General features: G+C 47.9%; 1 protein-coding gene across 2 annotated transcripts in view; it reads left to right on the top strand.

Annotated features, from left to right (window-relative positions):
- LOC142591291 (uncharacterized) overlaps positions 1–22,417 on the top strand; it is a 250,753-nt gene that overhangs the window by 36,285 nt on the left and 192,051 nt on the right. The window contains exon 3 of one of the 2 annotated variants that reach the window (XM_075703620.1): positions 15,749–15,804. The exons of the other annotated variant lie outside the window; for it this stretch is intronic. Coding sequence (XP_075559735.1) covers positions 15,749–15,804 — 56 coding nt within the window. The remainder of the gene's footprint in view (positions 1–15,748; positions 15,805–22,417) is intronic. 2 annotated transcript variants of the gene reach the window in all.

Below are 22,417 nucleotides of genomic sequence, written 5' to 3'. Positions count from 1 at the left end.
GGAAAATATTAATGTCACCGCTCTGAAAGTGGTGCGAACTTCTTCCTGATGTCAAAAGGAACCTGTTGATACAGATATGACGTAGGTGGACCGAAACTTGACCACTTTTTGCCCAATTCGTCTTTTCACCACGCCACGGGTACCTAACCGTCGTTATGGTTCGCTTCGACTCCGGTGGTGTGGGGCCTTCCCTGAAGACTACGTACAATGCCGACCGCTACCGCAATGGCCTGACTCAAGTTGATGTGCAACAGGCAGCTTCCACTGAAAATATACCCTCAAATATCGAAGATAAAGGCATTTTGCAACTCGTGACTTTACGATGGAAAGCTACCCAGTGCAAGACGGGGATAAAGGGCGGCGCCCCAGCTGCGTCGCTGACCTCAAAGCCGGCTACAGGCTTGAGGGTATCATAGTGGTGTTGAAGCCTCGTGAAACTCTGCACCAGAAGACAATATTCCAGACTGGAGATCTGGGCGCGGCCATCGTGCAGTTTATAGGTGGCGAAGCTGGCGCTACCCTCAACGTTTGGCCAGTATGGAAGCAAAACTTGTTTGTCTACGGGACGCAGCACGTGGAGGCAGCAAATATGTTGGGTCATGATTTCAGCCTCAACGTAGGATCTGGCTCCGTTCCTCCCTGGGCTTTGTCAAACTCAACGGAGAATTGCGCCCAGGCGTGATCACCGTAGGGGCGGATAAGACAATGACACCATTTAAGAGCAAGGTGATGTGACGCGAGGGTGAGCTGGCCTTGGTGCGAAAGCTTGGAAAATCTAACGGGGGGGGGGTGCTCACTTTTGTGGGTCGGAGAGTGCCCTGCTACGTACACTACAACTGTGAATGCACAGTTGCTAGGGGATATAAGAGGACCGTTCCAGCCAGCTACCGCTATGGAACCATCGATCACCGGATGGACTATTGCACGCATTCGGATGTGGGAAGGTGTGGCTATTGTGCCCAGAGAGGAGGTGCCTCTGAGCAGGCTCTAGCTGAGCACGAGTGTACCCCTTCGTGCATGATCTGTGGGGAGGCCCATTTCACCGGTTCCGAAGACTGCAAGGGAAAATTCTGCCGGCTTCATAGCCCAGAGGGCACCCAGCAACAAGACGAGCAGTCCTTGCGGCAAAGGTGTGTCATCGGGCAAGTCACGGCAGACGACCAGGCCTGCTACCGGTAAGAAGCGGTCATCTAGGAAAAATAAGAATAGGAAGACATCTGAGGAAAGTTCCAAGCTGCCAGCTTTCCAGAAAGGGGACTTACCACTCCTTGGCAATAAAACGCGTTCACAGTATCCAACATGAGTATATGAGTGGGGGACGCCTCCGCCACTTATCCGCCCCTCCATTAGCCCTACAACTCGAGTTTTAGAAGAAAATAGCCTTTCTCAAAACTCGGAATAAACAGCTGGAACAGAAACTCATTACACTCAAAAACCGTTGGGCCAAGCTGCCTTTTCCAGGAATTCTAGATAGTGGCGACGACTTGGCCTCATTGTGCTCGGACATGGAAGCGGTGATGTAGGGCCCCATGATTAGTAACTTGCAAAGTCGCATGACGGCCTTCAAGAAAAGTGTCGACAACGAGATGACACTGCTGCAAACAATGGTTGCTCAGAACATGCAAGCTCAAATGTAACAGCTGGTCAATACGCTCATTCAGCAAATTCAATCCCAAAATATCAAGTCCTGAATTTAGGCTGTCTCAAATTCATTAAGTGTCCTGGACCTTCAAAGGAGGTGGGCCGGCTCTCGAAAGTTTGCTGCAGTATTGGTGAGGATAATACTGAATACGTACCATTCGTTACTGCCCTTCAGGCAGTGCTGAGTCATCAAGCTTCTATTAGTGCTAATGATGGCGCAGCGAACTAGACAGAGGCGAGCTAAGTCGAGACAGGAACAACCGTCAATCGCACAGCGGAATTGTAGGGCGTTCAAGCATCCTGCTGAGTGCACTAATCTTCGTCTCTACTAATAAACATCGCAATTTCTAGGATCCATCGTGGCTCTGCAGGAACCTGGGGCCTCAGCAAAAATTTCTGAGTACAATACATTTTCGCGGGAGCTATCTACTTGCATCCTCGCACACAAAGTGTACACGGCACAAGAGGTAGACCTCGACCTACAGACAGTCTATTCGTGCCCCACGGTCACATTGTTACCCCGGTGATGCTGGGACCCTCAGCTACATATCGTAACCATATAGTGTGCGCCAAAGCTAAACACATTACTTTTGCGGACATCTTCAGCCATGATCTTAAATAACGGGTCAATACCCCTACTCATTGTGGGCAGGTTCAATGCTCCCAGTAAGTTGTGGGGCAACAAGAAGAAGGAGGTGCGTGATAGGAAGTAAGTGGAGCTCCTCACTACGCTACGCATAACCCTGCAAACCGACCCAGCTCAACCAACACATATAGGAAGGCCCGTGACTAGGGGCACTTTTGCCGATCTCAAGCTTTCCAAATACATACAAAAATTTGAGTATTACAACACCAAAAATACGCTAGGAAGCAATCACTGAAGCCTTTACACTTTGACTCATACCCAGCCCCTAAGAGGCCACTAACTCAGTCCAAATACCCAGACTCGACTGCTTTCCATAAGTCCCTGCCGCAGACGAGTCTTCTTGAAGATGGGTACAGTTCGTGGGCTTAAAATGTCATGACGACACTCAAGAAACACGAGACATGCATATACACTGCGGAGGGCTGCCTATCAGTACAGGATCGTTTACATCATATCTGGGACGCTCGCCGCAGTCTTGCGAAAAGTTGAAAACGACAAAAACACAACAGTACGGTGAAAAGACATGTTACAGATCTGACCCAGCAGGCTGCCGAGTATGCTTCTCAATTAATTGATTCGAACTGAATAGATAGATGCAACACGGTAGCCCGACAGATGTCGGGAAAGGATACATGGAAGCTCTTCAGCAGCTTGAACAATCCCGCTTAGTCGCGGTGAGTAACACAAACACTTAGAACGTATTTTACACAATTTCTAAGGCACAACAAAACAACTGGTAGACACCTTAAGGGACAAGTGTCTGCACCAAACAGGAGCTTTGAAGTCAGGAATATCTCTATGCAGGCAGAGATAATCCAGAGATGGAATAGCCGTTCCAACTCTATGACCTCAAGGCAGCCTTAGCCAACATGAAGAGAGGTACGGTGCTCGGTCGAGACGAAGTCCCAGTGAAAGTGCTGGCCAACCTCCCGCATCGTGCGTATTAAGCCCATCTTGACTACAATAATGCGATCTACAAAGGGGAGACTCCCGTCGCCCTCGATTGAAAAACATCCCTTGTCACTTTCATTCCTGAAGCAGGAAAGGAAATTAATACGGACAACCTGAGACCTATCTCGCCTACATCATGTGAAATCGATCTATTGGAGGCGGTGATGAGAGGTAGGCTTTCCTTATATTTGGAATATTGTAACACTTTTGAAGACACCAATGTTGAGCTTTTACCCACAGAAGTCGGCGCAAGACATATTATTACAACTCAGTCATGGCTTACTACAACCAACGGAGCACCCTCAAAACGACACGGTTGTCCTGGCCTCAGATAAAAGGGTGCTTTCGACAAGCAGCACTATGTTAGTCCACCTCAGTGGAACCTACATTGGCACTAGCACATTCAAATACGTCAAGGATTTCTTGCCAGACTTCGTCTTTTACCTTGCAATGGTGCATCGCCCGGCCCTCCAAAACGGTACTGAAGGCATGTGGCAAGCGCTATATGCTGAGGATAACCTCATCTAAGAAATCGAGGGAAGCATGGATCGAGAGGTACTGGGATCACTACCCAGCACCTCCACCAGTTTGTCACGCGCTAAGACAAGAGTAAGCAGTGGTATCAGCAGCCAGACACGAAAATGTCCGACACAAGAAGGGCGGTTCTCCAGCTGGTGCGTGATCCTTGACTTCGTCGTCTTCTTCGCCGTTTTTGCTGGGCAAGCAACGGTGGCTCAAAACACCAGGTGGCATTATGGAGGGAAGCCTGCCCGCAGCCGCTCACGTAGTGGATCCATATGCACACTACTGTTGGTCCTAATGAGCACCACACAAATTAAAAATTATGCACCTTAGATCCCCGCCTAAGGATACTACACAAATCCTTCTCTGGCTAGTGGCCCCATACACAGGGAGATAGAGATCAGCATTCTCGGATGCTTTATTCACAAAGAAGAGTCGACACAACGCTAGAAAAGCTCAGCAAGGTTGGGGACCACTCCGGTGTGTGTCCAACAAGAGAGGGGGATTACGAAGCAGGGACGCTATGCCAGCGCAAGCTTTCGTAATCAGCCGAATTCTATACTGTGTTCCCTACGACCATCTGCGGAAGCCTGATGAAGACAATGTCGAAGCTATCCTCCGTAGAGTGATGAGGATAGCCCTTGACTTTGCTGTAGCAACTTCTAACGCGAGACTTCTCGCTTTGGGAGTGGGGAACATCTTTCAGGAGCGCGAGGAAGCCCAACTTACCAGCCAATACACACGTCTAGCGCAGATGATTGCAGGACGGCATTTGCTGCACCGGCTGCACTTCAAACACGACATTCATATTCAGGAGCGGGTCCGAATGCTCAAACTCTGGAGACGACGGCGCGTGAGAGTTCAACCCCTCCCCACAAAAATGGATACAGAAACCCACAGTGGTCGTCGCCAGGCCTTCCAACGACACAAGCACGGAGTCTTCTACATGGATTCCGCGGGGGATGGCATACGGCAGCATTTATCCACGAGGAAAAGCAAGTAGATGGGCTCACTTTCAAGGCCCCGGCCTGAACATAAGCAGTAGCTAGCCCCCGCAGAGGCGTCTGCGTCAGCAGGCGTTTGGTGTGTTCCGAAACCACGTACCCGAGCACACGAGGGTTGGACCCTCCCGCTTGTAGCCCAGCGTGGCTTAGCCGTGAGTGGAGAAAGGGGGATCCTGGGGGCTTCGCCGATGCTGGGTGTTAGGACATTCAAGGCCCCCCGGCGGAGGCAACACACCTCTTCGGCCTCTGCTTTACATAGACTGCACCTCCAGATTGACCCACTTGGAGGAAATCGGCAGTCGCTTTTTCCTGTCCCTCCATTCAATCTTTTGCTTTCTCTCTCGCTGTCTTTTATTTCCTGTCTTCTCATCACTTCTCACTTCCAAATTTCTACGCGGAAAGGGTTGCTGGTGTATGTGTACAACCTTGGATATATTATATTTGGTTATAGTAGCCACGTAAACCGGGCATCTGCGTTTCCTCCCTGACTCGGGGCGTCCCCTTGTTGGGCTCGGTGGTGGGTGGCGGGCGTAGCTGCCAAAATAAATGAATTCTACATGTCTAAGACGTCAGTCCCCCCTCTTTCAGATCATCCTCTATCAAAAGAGGGCGCACCGAAGAAACTTTCCAGCTATACAGCCAGTGCAGCGAAACTTTTCCCCGCTTCCATGTGATACACAGTCAAGATCCCTAAACGTCAGTCAGAATTATTTCACCTTTCATCGTAGCTAAATGTCTTACCGACACACTAGGTGCAGGCCACAAAGTGACAAAAATCAGCAGTGGCGACCTTCTTGAGGTCCGCGAAACTCAACGGCATGGCAAACTTTCCAATCTCTTAGCATTCCGTAATGTGGCAATCACTGTTCGCCCCCATCGATCACTGAATACATGGAAAGGAGTCATCTGTGATGAAGATCTCATGAGCCTGAGCGAGGAAGAGGTCCTGGAGGGCTGGAAAGAACACAAGGTGATTCAAGTGCAAAGAATAAAGATCAAGCGAGGCAACCAAAATATTCCAACTAAGCATCTCACCCTCACCTTTCCATCGAGCGTGCTAACAGAAACCTTACAAACGGGATATACCGAAATTTGAGCCAGACCTTACATCCCAAATCCATGAAGATGCTTCAAGTGTCAGAGATATGTCCATGGTTCATAAAGCTGCCGTGGCCGAATGACCTGTGCAAAATGTGGCAAAATTCGACAACTGTAGTGGCACACTTCGCTGTCCCAACTGTGACGTTGGACGCGCAGCATACTCTTGCACTTGCTTCACATGAAAAAAAGAAAAAGACATAATGACAGCGAAAATCAATGAGAATATCTCATTTCAAGAAGCGCGGAAACGTGTTTTATTTTTCCATGCCTCAAGGCATGGTGATGCGGCGCTCAAGGGGGCAACGTCGCTGCAGACTCCGTACCGGCCCGACCCAGAAAGAGTGTGGTCGCGGTCGTACCACCAGCCCCTTGGCGATAGAAGCCAGCGCTGCTGCGCCGTCCCTAAAGGACGGCCCATCGACCTCTGGGTTGGTGGCCTCCAAGGCTTTGCTTTTGGAGGCAAGGCCTGCGGTCAAAACACCCCGCTCGTGTGAGCAGAAGTCCAGCAGTTCTCAAGAATCGATGGACAGAACCCCGAGCCAGACGGCACCGCCAGCGCATCGGGAGTGGCGTGCATCTCGAGACCCCCCCCCCCCTAAGAAAGACAAAACCCGCATCACGTGGCCTGAAAAGGCTCCGTATGTCATTTCTCCAACTTGACGCCTCTTGACACACAGCATAAAAGCGCGAATAATATGGGTACACAAATAATACACTGGAATGTTAGAGGTCTCATCCACAACCTCGATGACATTAAAGAACTTTTACACAAACATAACCCAAAGGTGGTGTGCGTTCAGGAGACACATTTTAAATCTACACAAACTTTCTTTGTCAGTACACCATCTATCGTGCAGACCGGAACGTGGCGAACACCCCGTCTGGCGGTGTAGCTAAAGTTGCGGACAAGTCTGCAGCTTGTCATCATGTGGCCCTCCAGACGCCCCTTGAGGCAGTGTCAATTTGGGCAATTCTTTTTAGTAAATTGATCACTGTGCGTTGCATATACATACACCCTAATTGCCATCTCGGCAAATTTGATTTTTATAGCCTATTTTATCAGCTTCTGGACCCTACATACTCGTAGGCGATTTTAATGCCCACACTATGTGGGGAGACTCGTGATGTGACACGAGAGGTCGTTCATTAAAATTTTTCTTGTAAACTGCGGTTCGTGGCTCTTCAACAAGAAGGAACCAACATATTATAATATTCACCATAATTAATATTCACCAATAGACCTGTCGACGGGCGCTGCTTCAATTTTCGACGACTTGCAATGGCATGCAATCAAAAATCCCTATGAAAGTGGGCACTTCCCTGTAGTGTTATACTCTATACGTCAACATGAATGTCCCCACATACCCCCCGGTGGAAAATAGCCTCTGCCGAATGAAGTCCTTTTAGGGAATCTACTTACTTATCACGACATGTTATCACCAATTTTAGCACAGATGAAGCAGTAGCGTACTTGTTTTATACTCGACGACGCAGAAAAATTCATTCCACGAATACAAGGACTCTTATGTTGTAATAGACGGGTCCCCTGGAGGAATGAACAGTGCTGACTGGCACGAAAAATACCAAAGCGTGGGGTTTTTGATGCGTCGCTCCCCGACTGCAAAGAGCGTCATAGAATTTAAACTGGCAAAATGGCATGGAAGGCGCACGCTGAGACAGGCAAGGAGGGCTAGCTAGGAGAGGTTTCTCTCGATCATCCCTTCCTACACCCAAGATTCTAAAGCACGGAATGGCGTAAGAAAGCTAAACGGCCAACAAATTCACCCTTTGCCCTTAGTGGACGACCAAGCGACTACCTTGAAAGACCAGGCCAATGCTATGGGGGAACACTTCGAACATGTATCAAGCTCCAGAAATTACACACAATCATTTCTGAAATACGAACAATTAGCTGAATTTAACGCACTGGATCGTAAATGCCGTCCGGATGAACCATAACACCGTCCTTTTAATATTGCCGAGCTTACAGCTGCATTGAGCACACGCAGAAGCTCTGCTTCAGGAACTGATAGAGTCATGTAAGCCATAATTATAAACTTACAGAGACACACAGATGACAATTCTGGCAGTTTTTAACTCAATCTGGGCTGCAGGATACCTCCCTTTCTCATCGAAGGAAGCTATCATTATTCCCGTCTTGATGCTGGGTAAAGAACCCTCCTTGGCGGCAAGTTATCGCGCGATAGCTCTCACAAATGTCTCAGTAAGCAATCTGAAAGAAAAATGATTAATTGTAGCATCATACATTTCCTTGAACTGAACAATATGCTTGATCCCTATCGTGTGGCTTCAGAGAAGCGCAGTCCACGACTGATCATCTTGTGCGCATCGAAGGACATATGTGTGATGCATTTGTACGTAAACAGTTCTTATCGATATTCCTTGATATGGAGAAAGCCTATTACACAACGTGGCGATACAGGATCTTGCGAGACTTGTCGGCAATGGGCATTCGTGGAAATATGCTAAGCGTACTAGAAAGTTACTTCTCCAAATGTACTTGCCGTGTGAAAATCGGCAATGTATTGTCGCGACCTTTTATACCAGAAGCGGGTGAAGCCCAAGGAGGCATGCATAGCTGCACGCTCTTTATCGTGAAGATGAGCACGATTGGTGCTTCATTGCCGCCAACCATTTTTTATTCTGTTTACGTAGATAACATACAAAAAGGTTTCAATTGTTGCAACATTGCGGCGTGTGAGAGGCAAGTACAACAGAGCTTGAACGAAGTTGTCAAAAGGGCAGACGCAAACGGATATAAAGCGAACCCCAACAAGAGTTCCTGTGTGCTTTTAACGCGAAACAAAGGGTTTATCGCAGATACCAATATCGAAATGTATGGTCAGCTAACACCTGTGAACAAAGAGCGCATGTTCTGAGGTATCGTACTTGATTCCAAACTATCTTTTATTCCACACATAAAGCGTCTCAAGGTGAAATGCTGAAAAACGATGAATTTACTGAAAGTTTTGTCCCACACAACGTAGGGCAGCGACAGGAAGTGTCTAACGAACCTTTACAAGAGCCTGATTCGATCACGATTGGACTATGGTGCCGTGATCTACCATTCTGCAGCCCCGAGCGCGCTAAAAATACCAGATCCTGTCCACCATCCAGGGATCCGACTGGCCACTGGCGCTTTCAGAACAAGTCCAATTGAACGTTCATATGTAGAATCAAATTCACTCCATCTGCAGAGAACATACACCAGCCAAACATATATTCTCAACGTTCACTCTAATTCTCAACATCCGCGTTTTAATACCGTTAACGATATGAGATAAGCTACCCTCTTTCGTAATCATCCATCTGTAAGACAGCCCTTTTCACTGTGTGTGACGGAGCTTAGCGTTCAAATGGATGTCCCACTCCTCAAACATCGCTTAATGCCTAAAGCTAAGCTGCTACCTCCTTGGGAGTGGCAGCTAATGCAATGTGATATATCATTCCTACAAGTCACACAGCACGCTTCAGAGATTGAAATCCCAATGCATTTCCTGGAACTCCAGTGCAAGCACTCACGGAGTGCTACACAGACGCATCGAAGTCTGACGACGGGGTGTCCTATGCAGCCGTCGGTCCATCCTTCTAGGAATCCGATGTACTGCATTCGGAAACAAGCATCTTTATGGCTGAGGCCTACGCACTATTGGCGGCTGTGAAACATATAATGAAATCAAAACTCAAAAAATCTGTTATATATACGGACTCCCTAAGTGTTGTGAAGGCCTTGATGTCATTTCATAAGCACAAAAATCCACTAATTAATGAACTCTACTCCGTCCTGTGTAAACCGTATATATCCAACCAGCATGTGATTATATCCTGGGTGTCTCGCCATAAGGGCATTGAGGGTAACGTTCCAGCGGACCAGATGGCCACGTCTATTGCATCGCATGTTGTTAATCCTACCGCTGCAGTCCCTGCCACAGATATGAAGCTCTTCTTCTTACGAACGAAACTGCTAAACTACTGGCAAAGTTTCTGGGATGTGGAAACAAATAATAAGCTGCACGCAGTAAAGCCACAATCAGGTTTCTGGCCTTCTGCAACGAAATCACGCCGAACAGATGTCCTAATGTGTCGTGTAAGAATAGGACACACATTTGGCACCCATAAGTTTTTACTCAATGGAAATGAGCCTCCAACCTGTGGTGGATGCGGGGAGAGGCTGACCGTCCTCCGCCTCCTCCTGGCGTCTCGGGAAGGCAAATCTGAGACAAAGAAACATTTACCCTTAGCATACCGGCAGCACATCCCCCTTCATCGTGTAATGTTACTCGGCGCAGAACCGCTCTTTGACACCAACACAGTCCTAGATTTCTTGAAAGATGTTGTGTTAAGCGTTATTAGCCCCATACGTTCGTAGCGCCTCTTCTATTCAGAGGATGCCGATGTGATAGTTGTTTCGTATAGCACATGTCTCTAGGCCCTTGTGTTTCAAGAGCGCTAGCGAGGCAGTAGTGCTCTAGGCAATTTTAACATCTAGCATATTGTGTAGATTGCCTAATTCTTTCCCAATGCATTTTAGTGTTCATAGTACACGTCATTAATCAGTGCCATAATTTTATTACGCGTAGATTTGATGAAATCTACACCAACTCTTTTAAGCCCCTTTACAGACACGTCACAAAAAATTCACAAAACCCATCAGACCACTGCGATATCATTAACACTAGCATACCGCTATTTGGCCATACCTGGCCCTTGCGCTAATAAACCTAAAACATCAATCAATCAGTAAGCAGAAGTAGCTATTACCTTAGCTTTCTCTGATCCCGAATCTCAATATATCATAGCCGACTCGCGTGGGGCATGTCGAAATAAAAAAACAAGGCGTGGCCAGCTACGTCGCGCCGCGGACAATAGGCGGGCGCGTCTCGACCGATCTCGCAGTTGCCACCGCTTGTCTTGGTGAGGGCGACACTGCTCGGGGATACTTTCGCGACTTCATGCCGGGGCTAAGTGGCCCTTTGTTCTTGCGTCAGAACATGTTTGCCTCGTGCTGTATGCATTCATCTCGTGCTTTTTCGCGTGCGTGTGTGTGAGCAAGTTTGCCTGTGCTTGCTGTGCTTTGTGAAGGCTCTTCGGTGTGCGTGTGCACCGTAACCAGCCTCGGTCCTGTGGCACGATGCCACATGCACAGTGGTGTGCCACTCTGCGACACAAATGCCAAAAAGGACCCGACTGTGAAATATCACAAGTTCCGCTGCGGTTTGGAGCGTCGAGAAGCGTGGCTGAAGAATATCTCTCGCCAAGGAGTGTCGGGAAAAGAAAGCAAGGGGGAATCGAGCGACAGGTCTCTGGTATGTTCCCTGTACTTTGCAGAAAATGACTATAGAAAGAACACGAAGCTTAGGCTTCTGCTTCCGACTGCAGCACTGGCCGTGTCCTGAAAATATCCACAGCACCACAGAATGTCTAACGTTATGATTTCATGCAAAAACAGAACTTGAACTAGCCGCAGTAGCTTTTCTGGCTGGGTACATTGTACGAACTTGTGAAGAAAAGCAATGAATGTTTTTGTTTACAGTGGACTCAAATCTTGTTTAAAATTGAGCCTAAAATTTGCGACCTTAATGTCTTGACCATTTCTTGCCCTTTTCTTGGCTGCAGCTGCACTTGTACATTTCCGACAACTTCACCTGTATTGAATTGTTTGTTTCAATTAGTGACATAATTATGGACATCAGGGCATGTAGCCAGAATTTGATTTTTTGCAGGGCCTGAGGTGATTTAGATGCCAAGCAAAATGGAGAGGGGGAGGTGCTGTTGGGCGAGTCAAAAGCACATTGCTTTTGCATCCAGTAGTCGTGGGTGGGTCATACTTGTCAGGAACACTGGCAAGAAAGAGGAAAAGTTAAACTTCGTTAAAAAGGGCGCACTACTTCGATAAGCTCCAGCATCACTCAATATGCTTCGTCTTGATGAGAAACAATGTACTGATGATTACTTGCAATAATAAGCGCTTTCAATTCGTTTAAGTTTGCATTACTTAGGAAACTCGGTACAAGTTCTCCCCGTGTAAAGTTGTTACTTTGCGTACATCCTCACTAGAAGTGAATAAAAGTACTGATATATTGCTTAAAGGCAGAACCTCTCGATGGAAGTGCGTTACCCGGTCGTGCATCGTACAGCCAACCGTCACGGATAGTGTTAAAGCGTATCCTAGAACAGATTTCCACCCCTGGGACAATCTGCTGGCGTTGGTGGCGTAATCAGCACTTCTAATGATTACATAGAGATTTTATTTGCAATTTCCAAATGTAAAAGGCATAATTTGCGTTTCGATTGGAGTGGGGCTCGAGCGTGTCGACACAGCTGTGAAGGCGCTCTCTATCAGCAGCCGTCCCCAAGCAGTTGCGCCGCAACGGGCGCATGGAGAAATATGCCTGACATGCGGTTCAGGCGCGACGCAGCCGGCCGCACCCGGTGATTTTGCATCGAGCAGCCGTGGTCGAAATTATGAAGTTGGTTGCGTCACTCCGCAAGCGGAATGACCCTTGCAGAAATATAGCAACGAAGGAACTTATCCTACCCCCGTTGCCTCGCATGCACTAAGTGTCACTAGGGCCTAATAGGGAATGAAGCCGCGAACACGGGGGCACGAGCACTCATCCACCAGGCGTCCCAATTACGTCCTGTGTACCTGGAACCAGAAGGTAGCTGTCTTCTTACATTCAAAGGCATCACGACCTATTAGAAGGATAGGCATCCCCAATATCCTAAGGGGCTGGTTAAGGCTAATCAACGGAGCTTGATCCGAATTTTAACTAATACTTCATTGGGAACGGAAAACACGAAACATTTCGATTCTTCCTTCAGTGGCAAGTGCCGATACAGTGAGGAGGTGGCTGACACCTACTGTATGGTTTCGGCTTGCTTGCTTAACTGAGCTCTTCCCTCCAACTCTAACCCAACCTGAGAGAAGTGGGAGGCAGCGCTGCTTGGTTGGTCGCACCTTTAGGCCCAAAGGGCCTTGTTCGGGAAGGCTAAGCTGGCGGCTGGTACGAATGGGGTCCTCGAATAGGGACTCCACCCATTCTTAAGGGCTCCACCTCTCTTTTTATTGTCAATAAAGGATTTAAAACAAGTAAGGAAGTGGCAAGCAGCGTCTGTGTGCTGTCCTGCGGTGAAATTTTAGAAGTGGTAGTTGCTGAGGCGCCGAGCAGCGTCTGTGTCCATTGCCAAAACAAGCAAAACCAGCTACACAAACTTGTTCTAACCGCTTTCAACCAAGCCAATTTTTTTAGCATCCCTCAACGAATCTATGGAGCGAAAAGTACCACCATCAGCCATGACTGGTCCCATTGCTCGCGCGTTCGTCGTCTTCGTCTTCTTCCACAACTGGATCCGTAGTCGCTCATCATTCCTGCGTTTCCATAGTGCTTCTCCCACAGCGAAGGTACCCTTATATTCTAGTACATTGTAACAAAGGCGCGGACGGCACTGGCCCACTGCGAGTGGGTGTGGTAATATCTGTCGGAAATTCTTTACCTGAATATATCACTTGCACCTTCGTCGTCATCTTCTTCCATAGCTGGCTCTGATGCCACGCATCATGCTAGCGTTCCCATAGTGCCCCTCATTTTGCGAAGGCGCTAATAGCATTCACTCACTGCCAGTCAGTGCGGTGATTTCAGTATCAAATTGTTCACCTCAGTATATTGCAAAATGATAACACGAATGTATATAGCGAATGTATGCCACGAATGAACGCGGATGTATAAAAGCTCAGTGGCCTTCCACTCTGTGAAGAAGGACGACCAGCGACCAGTATGTGGGCCCCTTAATGACGAACTGCACCTCTGCCGTGGGTCGGCCTGACCCACGGCAGAGGTGCACTATCTCCGCGATCGGGACACGTATGGGGTGTTTTTTGCTTACCATGCGAACGACACCCAAATTTCCTTCGACGGCAGAGGTAAACATCTTCGTTGTTAAAATAAATGTATGTGTGTAGCTTTCGTCTTGATGACCACCGATCGTAAGAATAATTTCGTTCGTACCTTTGTTCAAAATCCTGTGTCACGTCTTTGTGATGTGCTGCACAGCTGCACTGATAAGCCTCCTTCACAGAGTGGAATAGCTGACTAATTCTTAACAGGGTATGTTGGATCTGTTGCATTCCTTACTTCATAATACGGATAGAAAAAAGCGTCAACGTCTAATATTATATAAATGACAATATTGAACAGTATGTATGCGGTAGTTAATAACAGCCCACTTACGTAGAGTAATGTCATCTGCTACATTCTTAGTAACACGGCGGTGTTCAGTGCCAGTTAGAGCCACATACTGCTTTCTGAGATTTAGATTGCCAAGGTACATGTCCTTCTTGAATAGCGAATATCGTGATCGATTTTATCACTCTACTCCTAGTCATTTCATTTCCATCATCGTCTCACAACACATTGTGACCAGTTGTCAGTCACTTTAGGTATTAAATATTATAAGAGACTTTGTAAAATAAGCCTTATGAAAAGTAATATGCCTACCAAAGGGCTGAGGAAGGGGCTACACGTTTGCACTGAGAGCGCTTGTACCGCCTAATGCTCCTAGATATGTTCTGCCTTTGTTTAAAGGGACACTAAAGTGAGAAATGATTTCTTCTGCATCAGCAAATTACCGTTCTACAACACCAAAAACACCACTATTACAACGATAAGACGTTTGGTAAGCCAGAAAAAGGGCAAGAACGAAATACGGGTGGCGACGCCTACTTAAATTCCCGCACCTGAGGGCACTGACGTCTTGGATTTTGATGGCATCTTCTAGGGCCTACTAATTGTATATAGAAGTACAGATTAACTACATTGTGTTCTAAAAGAACCGTATATTAAACGTGGCAAGTTTCGAGAACCTTTATTCAGCCAACGCGGCCCAACTACAAAAACATACTTTGGGATCCCTGACGTCACGCTGACGTACCAGCGCTGCGGTTTCGGCGCGAAATTCAAATACTGATACTTGGACCTTCATTTTCTCATCTAATAATCAAACTATATTTTTGATATGACTGCCTGCAGGGTTCTCAAACAGCGCTTCATTAGTCTAAACTGACTTGTTGCTTCGCTTTAGTGTCCCTTTAAGTAGCGAAAATATTCGAAGCACCACCGACGAATCTCATTGGGCGGGGCTCATTACGGCAGCCACGTTCATCTTAACGCTGTTCCCCGTGTAGTCACTTGCATGCTATTGCGAGAAAACTTCAGGCCGGGCTGACGGCGCACTATAGTGAGCATGGAGCGTTTCTGTGCGCGTTTATCTTTTTTTTTTCCTTGTGCGAAGTATTCTCAGCTGTGCGTGACCGCATAAACGTGGCAGGCGTTGTATTTCGCGAGAGCAACCCAACGCGGAAGGTGTCGTCGTAAAGATGAATTGAGAATGGACACCATCGTTAAGTACGGTTCACAAATACGGCTACATACTTCGCTTTCGCCCTCAACACTGCAGTACTAAGCCGCCTTTGGGTTCATATTTGATTGTCTGGCCCATGCCAAAACTTATATTTGACCCATGCAATAGAGAAGCGGTCGTTGACGAGCGGATGCTAACTACGCGAATACGCTGCTTCTGCAGGTTAGCAAGAACATGGCGGCCGACGGAATTCGATGTCGCTACCTAAAAAAAAAGCAGAAAATCTAGGGACTTTAGCACCGCCTAGACTATTCGATATCTACTTTGATGTCTGTACTAACCGCAGTTATGAGTGGATAGTTTCGTGTGTCATGTGCGAGCAAAAGTGCCAGAATCACAGGTACTCGGAGTATTGGAGCATATTGTGCAGAGTATTCTTTCCAGAGTTCCTTTTTCTGCAAAGCCGTTATGTGCAAAGTACGTTTCACATAATTTTTTTCAGAAGTGGCACAATCCAACAAAACGAACCAACATGGTAAAGAGGAGTTTGTAAAGAAGGTAAGCTGTTTAGGCAGTGCATATCTATTTTCTTTTGTTCAGTATGTATGAACCTTACATTTAAAAGCAGTTCCTAGGGGCGCAAGAGATTCGGTATTGGCATGAGCCTACAAACGACTGAGGACCAGAACGGTGCATACGAATAGCCTTCTTACAAATGTTTCATAACTATTTGTCAGTAGATTGTTGGACCGTGGGCAATTGTGAGCTAAATAATCGCAAGCCTAATGGTAATTGAAAATGACAGCACTTCACTTGGCTACTTGATGACTACAAGGAACGTCCTAGTGCACAGCAAGACGAAATAAAAATTGCTAGGACTTGCATTTGTCCTGTTTGTGGGCATCAAAATAAGCTGACGATGATAGAAAAGATGAGGCTACGGGCAACTTTGTACCGTCCTCTGAAACAAAAGTTTTGAACTAGAATCTGTTGAGCAAAATGAGGAACTAAAGCCATTAAATAGGCTTGGAAAGTATTTTTCAGTGGTCCTTGAAACACTTCTCTATTGCAGTAATGCAAGTTTGCCGAGTTGTCCTGGAAGCTTATGTAAACATGCGACACAAATTGCAGTTAATTGTATGTACCGAGGAATTTACAATCTCCGCTAAAAATTTAACGAAATATCGCTTACTCTATGTTCCGCAGCAGCGTCATGCATCGTCATCGAACGCCGGTGGCCGCCGAAAGCTATTGTCTGCGTAAGAGCACTTGTAGTAATACATCATTGCTTATCTTCAAAAAGACAGGAAGATAATTTCATCTTTAAACTGTGCCTAGCTGTGTCAGCTGCGCATGGCCTCGGAAATAACAGCGGCTTGCTGTGTACATAGACAACCAAGGCCACCATGGGTTGTTTCGACGAGCTTTTCCGCCGCCGCGAAACTCAACTTCCGGCCTGGGCTTTGCTCCCTAGGCTTTTCCGCAGTGTAGCTTCCACCTAGCAAGCGCAGGCGAAAAGAGAGTCCGGTATCGGCCCTGGTAATTACACTTATAGTGAAAGGATTAGAACAAAGTTTGCGGCATGAGATGTGTTAAACCCAGCCCTTCAGTAATGAGGTTATTATATCACTAGAAGACTCTTCGAGAGCCGCTTTAATGTACAACTGCACAACTACCTAGTGTAAGCATTCAAAAAAATTCAAGAGATTCGCTGTTATTAGGGGTGTTTACGAGCATATGATACACATTTTCTTAAAGAAAAGTAAATTCATATTTACAAGCCAAACGGAAATCACAACGGCTCGTTCCTGAAGTACTACACAGATGAGAATTTACACTTCTGGCTACCCACCAGCTGCCAGAGCCACCCCGAGGCCTTTGTTTTTTCCTCATTGCTCCATTCACCACCGACGCACTTCCGCCTCACTGTCGTTTTTGTTGGGCTGGACGGTACATGCAACACGGGGTTTGCGAGATCCACAAAGAGCACCTTGATTTTTTATGGTTTGCTCCACACAGAGTATGGCGCACTTCCGCCGCTCGTTCATTCCTGGACGGCCTGGGCGGTTTTTACTGCCCGCGGTCTGCCTAGCGAGAAAAAGCACCTTCGTTATTTTAGGGTTGCTCCACCCATTGTGTGGCGGATTTTCGCCCTATGGTAGTTCTTCCCAGGCTTGACGGTTCTGGCTGCCTGCGGTCTGCCAGAATCAGAAAGAGCACCTGCGTCTTTTCCTGGTTGCTCCACCCACCGTGCTGCATACATCCGCCCCGCGATAGTTTTTAGCGGGCTTGACGGTTCTGGCTGCCTGCGGTCTGCCAGAATCAGAAAGAGCAACTGCGTCTTTTCCTGGTTGCTTCACCCACCGTGCAGCATACTTCCGCCCCGCGATAGTTTTTCCCGCGCGTGACGGTACTGGCTGCCTGCGGCCTGCCAGAATCAGAAAGAGCAACTGCGTCTTTTCCTGGTTGCTCCACCCACCGGGCCGCGGACTTACACCTCACGATCATTTTTCACGGCCTGCGCGGTTCTTGCTACCCGCGATCTGCCAGAGGCAGGCGAGTAACATTGTTTTTCTTGAGTTGGTCCTCCCACCGCACGGCGTACTTCCACTGCGGCTTTGTTTCTCTCGCGCTGTTCGGGTATATTTTTCTGTGGTCTCCCGGAGCACTTCTCTTTTTCTTCACTTGCTTCACCCAACGCACGGATAATTCCAATGCGCGCTTGTTCTCTCAGTCTGGACGGTTCTGGCTACCTGTAGTCTGGCTCAGCATCTTTGTTTTTCGCGCGTTGATGTACCCAATGTGCGGTTGACTTTCGTCCCACGCCCGTTTGTCTTAGGCTGGACGGTTCTTGCTACCCGCGGTCTGCCAGAGCCAGAAAAAAGCAACTTATTTTTTCCGCCTTGCTCCCCCCACCGTGAGGTGAACTTTCTCTGCGCGTCCCTTTCTCTTGACCTTAACGGCTCCGGCAACCTCTAGTCTGTCAGAGCGCCTTTGTTTTTCTCGGGTGTCTGTACCCTGTGCGCGGGAGTCCTCCGGCCCATAGTTATTTTTGTCGGGCTGGACGGTTCTTTCTACACGCGGTCCGCTAGTGCCACAAAGAGCACCTTGGTTTTTTACAGTTTGCGCGGCCAACAGTGCGGCGCACTTCTGCCGCTCGTTCGTTCCTCTCGGCTTGGCGGTTTTGATTACAGGTGGTCTGTCATAGTTCCGTTGTTCTTCATGAGTGTCTCTACTCTCTACGCGGAAGACTTCCGCACGCGTGTCCTTTTTCTCGGGCTTGACGGTTCTGGCTGCCCGCGGTCTGGCCGAGGCATCCAGAGTACCTTTGGTTTTCTCGATTTGCTCAAACAAGTGCGCCGCAGACTTCCGCTGTGCATTCGTTTCTCTCGGGCTGGGCGGTTCTGGCTAGTTTTTGTCTCCCATAGCACCTTCGATTTTTCTTGAGTTGCTTCACCCAGGGCACGACACACTTCAACCACGCGCTCGTTTCTCTCGGGCTGGATGGTTCTGGTAACCTGTGGTCTGTCAGAGCTCATTTGACCTTTTCCTGTTTCTCCACCCACCGTGTGGTGGACTTCCGCCCGACGCTCTTTTTTTTTGGGCTGGACGGTTCTTACTACCAGCGGTGCGCCAGAGCCAGTCAGAGCACCTTTATTTTTCTTAAGTTGTCCCACCCAGCAAATGGTGCACTTGCACCACGCGTTCATTTCCCTCAGGCTGGACGGTTCTGGCTACTTATGGTCTGTAAGTGCACCTCTGTTTTTCTCGGGTGGTTCCACTAACAGCACGGCGCATTTCCGTGTGATGGTCATTTTTGGCGGGCTGGAGGGCTCTTGCTACCTGCTATCTGCCAGGGCGAGAAAGAGCACCTACGTTTTTCGGCTTGCTCCACCCACCGCGCAGTGGACTTCCTGTGCTTCCTATGCCTTCACTGTCAATTCTTCGATGCGACACGACATATGAAGTTTCGTCTACCTGATGCCGGCTTCGATCACACTCACATTGACACTTTGCCCGCTACCGCCAAACCGAGTTGCTTGCTTCATACTCGTGCAGATCGTTATATCCGCTGGCCTGAAGCATTTAAGTTCACTGGCATATTCGAATTTACAGTGGCTTCCGTGTTTGTTAGTGACTAGACCTCGCGCTTTGGATGCCCTACGGTTGTTGTGGCCTATCGCGGCCGACAATTCTAAAGATCCCTTCCGCCAACTCCTTGCCTGCTTCGTGCTTGGCGCTTGTCATATTCGTGCTACCGCCTATCACCCATTGGCAAATGGAATGGTTGAACGCCTCCATCGTGAACTTAACGCCGCCTTCATGGCCGCCAGGCTCGCTCATATTGGGCTAAGGAGGTACCTCTCTTCCTGCTATGCGTGCGCCCCTCTTTTGAGAAAGATCTCAGCTGTACAGCTGCGGAGCTGGTCTATGGACAACGCTGTGGTCACCCCTTGAATTTTTCTCACCAGCTACTGTTGCCATGCACAATCCAGACAGCTACGTTAAGCAGTTCCGCTTCCTCTTTTCGTACTTGCGTCCCTGCCCTAGTAGGGTTGCATCCTCAAGTAATGATTTGGTCAGCAAAGACATATCTACAGCGAGCCACACTGTCGCACGGCGTGAAGGCATCCGATAATCTCTTTTGCCTTCCTATGACGGTTTTTTAGGGGCCTCAAGCGGATAGAAGAAACTGTTACCATTGACCTTAACTGACGCGAAGAAGTCTTGGCGATAAATTGATTAAAACCAGCCTACCTAGCGAACTCGCCTCCGTAATCCGCACTTAACGATTTACAATCACTGAAACGACGGATCTGTTCGATCGCCTGGCGCCAAGGGATGGGTGTTAGATGCCACTGTGCCACCACTCTTCTTCTAAAAGCAGGGGGAGCTCTCTAGCAGCCATCGTCATCTTTCTCGGCAGCCTGTTATATATGACCCACTCCAGCGCTTGCGTCTTGTGCCTCGTACTGCAAGCTGCGAGGTAAGAGAAAAGGGAAGAAAAATAAAAAAGAGCTGCTTCTGCTACTACATACCAACGGTCCGAACAATTCTCAGGTCTCTCGCTCACTGACTCGCACATTGTTGTAGTGGACCTAACCTCTGTCCCTATAGAGCTGTATCTGGTCTCTGCTTGAGCATCCAAAGAGCAGTGGCAGATGGCTGATACTGGGGCAACGATTCTTTGTTTTTGTAGCGTACATAAAAGTTAACCGATTTTAGTATCAGTCAACTGTACATCAGGTTTGAAGCGTCAACGACGCCACCAAAGTAATTCGCTATATCTACCATGTTCGCTATGTACCGCCACCGAAACTGTTACACATTGTAGGCAACTTGCGGTGATGATAAAAACGCACCTCCAACACTTCGTCTTCGCAAAAAGCAGGCCTGAGGATTTTGAGGGCATGTTCTTGTAATATGCCACTGTATTTGGCTCAAGTAAAGAATGACACCGTATCGCCCCTTGCTTCGGGCCCGGGCCGCAAGCCACAACTCACTCCGCGTCCAGCGCCCATCAAGGAGGAATGAATGAATGAATGTTTGATGTTTTGTGGCGCAAGGGCCAAGTATGGCCAAAGAGCGCCATGTCCGTGTTAATGGGCTTGCAGTGAAATTATGAGTTCGATGAAGTTGGTGTGACGTGGCTGTAGAGGGGCCTTAAAAACGGTCGCGCTAAAGCGCGTAAAATCTGTATAATAAGATTATGGCGATGACTTATGACGTGTACTATGAACATTAAGATACATTTAAATACAATGTTACGATGCGTAAAAATATCTAAGGTTATAAGATATGCTCGAGCACTACTGCCTCCTTAGAGCCCTTGAAAAAACAAGAGCCTGGAGGCATGTGCTAGGCAAAACTGCTATCGCAGCGGCATCCTCTGGAGCGAGGATGCTCTACGAATTTCTTGGGCATATAACGTGTAGTACGACATCATTTAAGAAGCTCAGGACTGTCTTGTTGTCAAAAAGCGGTTCCTTACCAAGAAACATAACCGGGTGTAGAGGGATGTGATGTTTGTAAGCAAGCGGAAAATGTTTCTTTCACTCCGTTTCGGCTTCCCGACACTCCAGGAGCACGTGGAGGACAGTTAGCACCTCACCGCATCTACCACAGATTGGAGGTTCACTTCCAGTAAGCAGATAATTATGGGTGCCAAATGTGTGTCCTATTCTGAGGCGACAGAATAGGACATCTGTTCGCCGAGATTTTGTTGGGGAGGGCCAAAAACCTAACTGCGGCTTTATAACGTGCAGTTTATTATTTATCTCTGCGTCCCACATGCGTTGCCAGTGGTTTCGCAGTTTCTTTCGTATGTAAGGTTTCAGATCTGTGAGAGGCACCAAGTCAGTATTATTAACAGCAGGGAGTGCAATTGACGTAGCCATCTGGTCTGCCAAGACGTTACCTTCGATTCCCCTGTGGCCGGGTACCCAGCATATGATGATTTGCTGGTTAGATAGATAAGTTTTGCATATGTCGGAATAGACCTCAGTAACTACAGGATTTTTATGTTTGTAGGGTGACATTAAGGCCTTCACCACACTTAGGGAGTCTGTATATATTACGGCTTTTTGGAGTTTTGCTTTCTTTATATGCTTTACAGCCGACCATATAGCGTAGGCCTCTGCCGTAAAGATACTTGTTTCTGGATGTAGTACATCGCATTCCGAAAAAGCAGGACCGACGGCTGCATAAGATACTCCGGCATGTGACTTGGAAGCGTCTGTGTAGAACTCTGTGCACGAGTGTTTGTACTGAAGTTCTAGGAAATGCATTCGAATTTCCACATCTGGAGCATGCTTTGAAACTTTTAGAAAGGATACGTCACATTCTGTGACCTGCCAGTCCCAAGGAGGTAATAGCTTGGTTGGGCGCATTAAGCGGTGCTCCAGGAGTGGGACATGCATTTCATCGCTAAGCTCCTTCACACGCAGCGAGAAAGGCTGTCTTATAGACGGACGGTTGCGGAAAAGTGTAGCATACGTCATATCGGTAATGGTATTAAGACATGGGTGTTCAGGAATGGAATGCACTTTAAGGAAATAAGTAAAGCTGACGTATGATCTCTGTAAGCGGAGCGGCCACTCATTCGATTCGGCATATAGGCTTTCGATCGGGCTTGTTCTGAAAGCACCAGTGGCTAGGCGGATACCTAGAT

The sequence above is a fragment of the Dermacentor variabilis genome, chromosome 8 (assembly GCF_050947875.1).
Source record: "Dermacentor variabilis isolate Ectoservices chromosome 8, ASM5094787v1, whole genome shotgun sequence".
Classification (NCBI taxonomy): domain Eukaryota; kingdom Metazoa; phylum Arthropoda; class Arachnida; order Ixodida; family Ixodidae; genus Dermacentor; species Dermacentor variabilis.
This window is presented reverse-complemented; position numbering and strand designations above follow the sequence as displayed.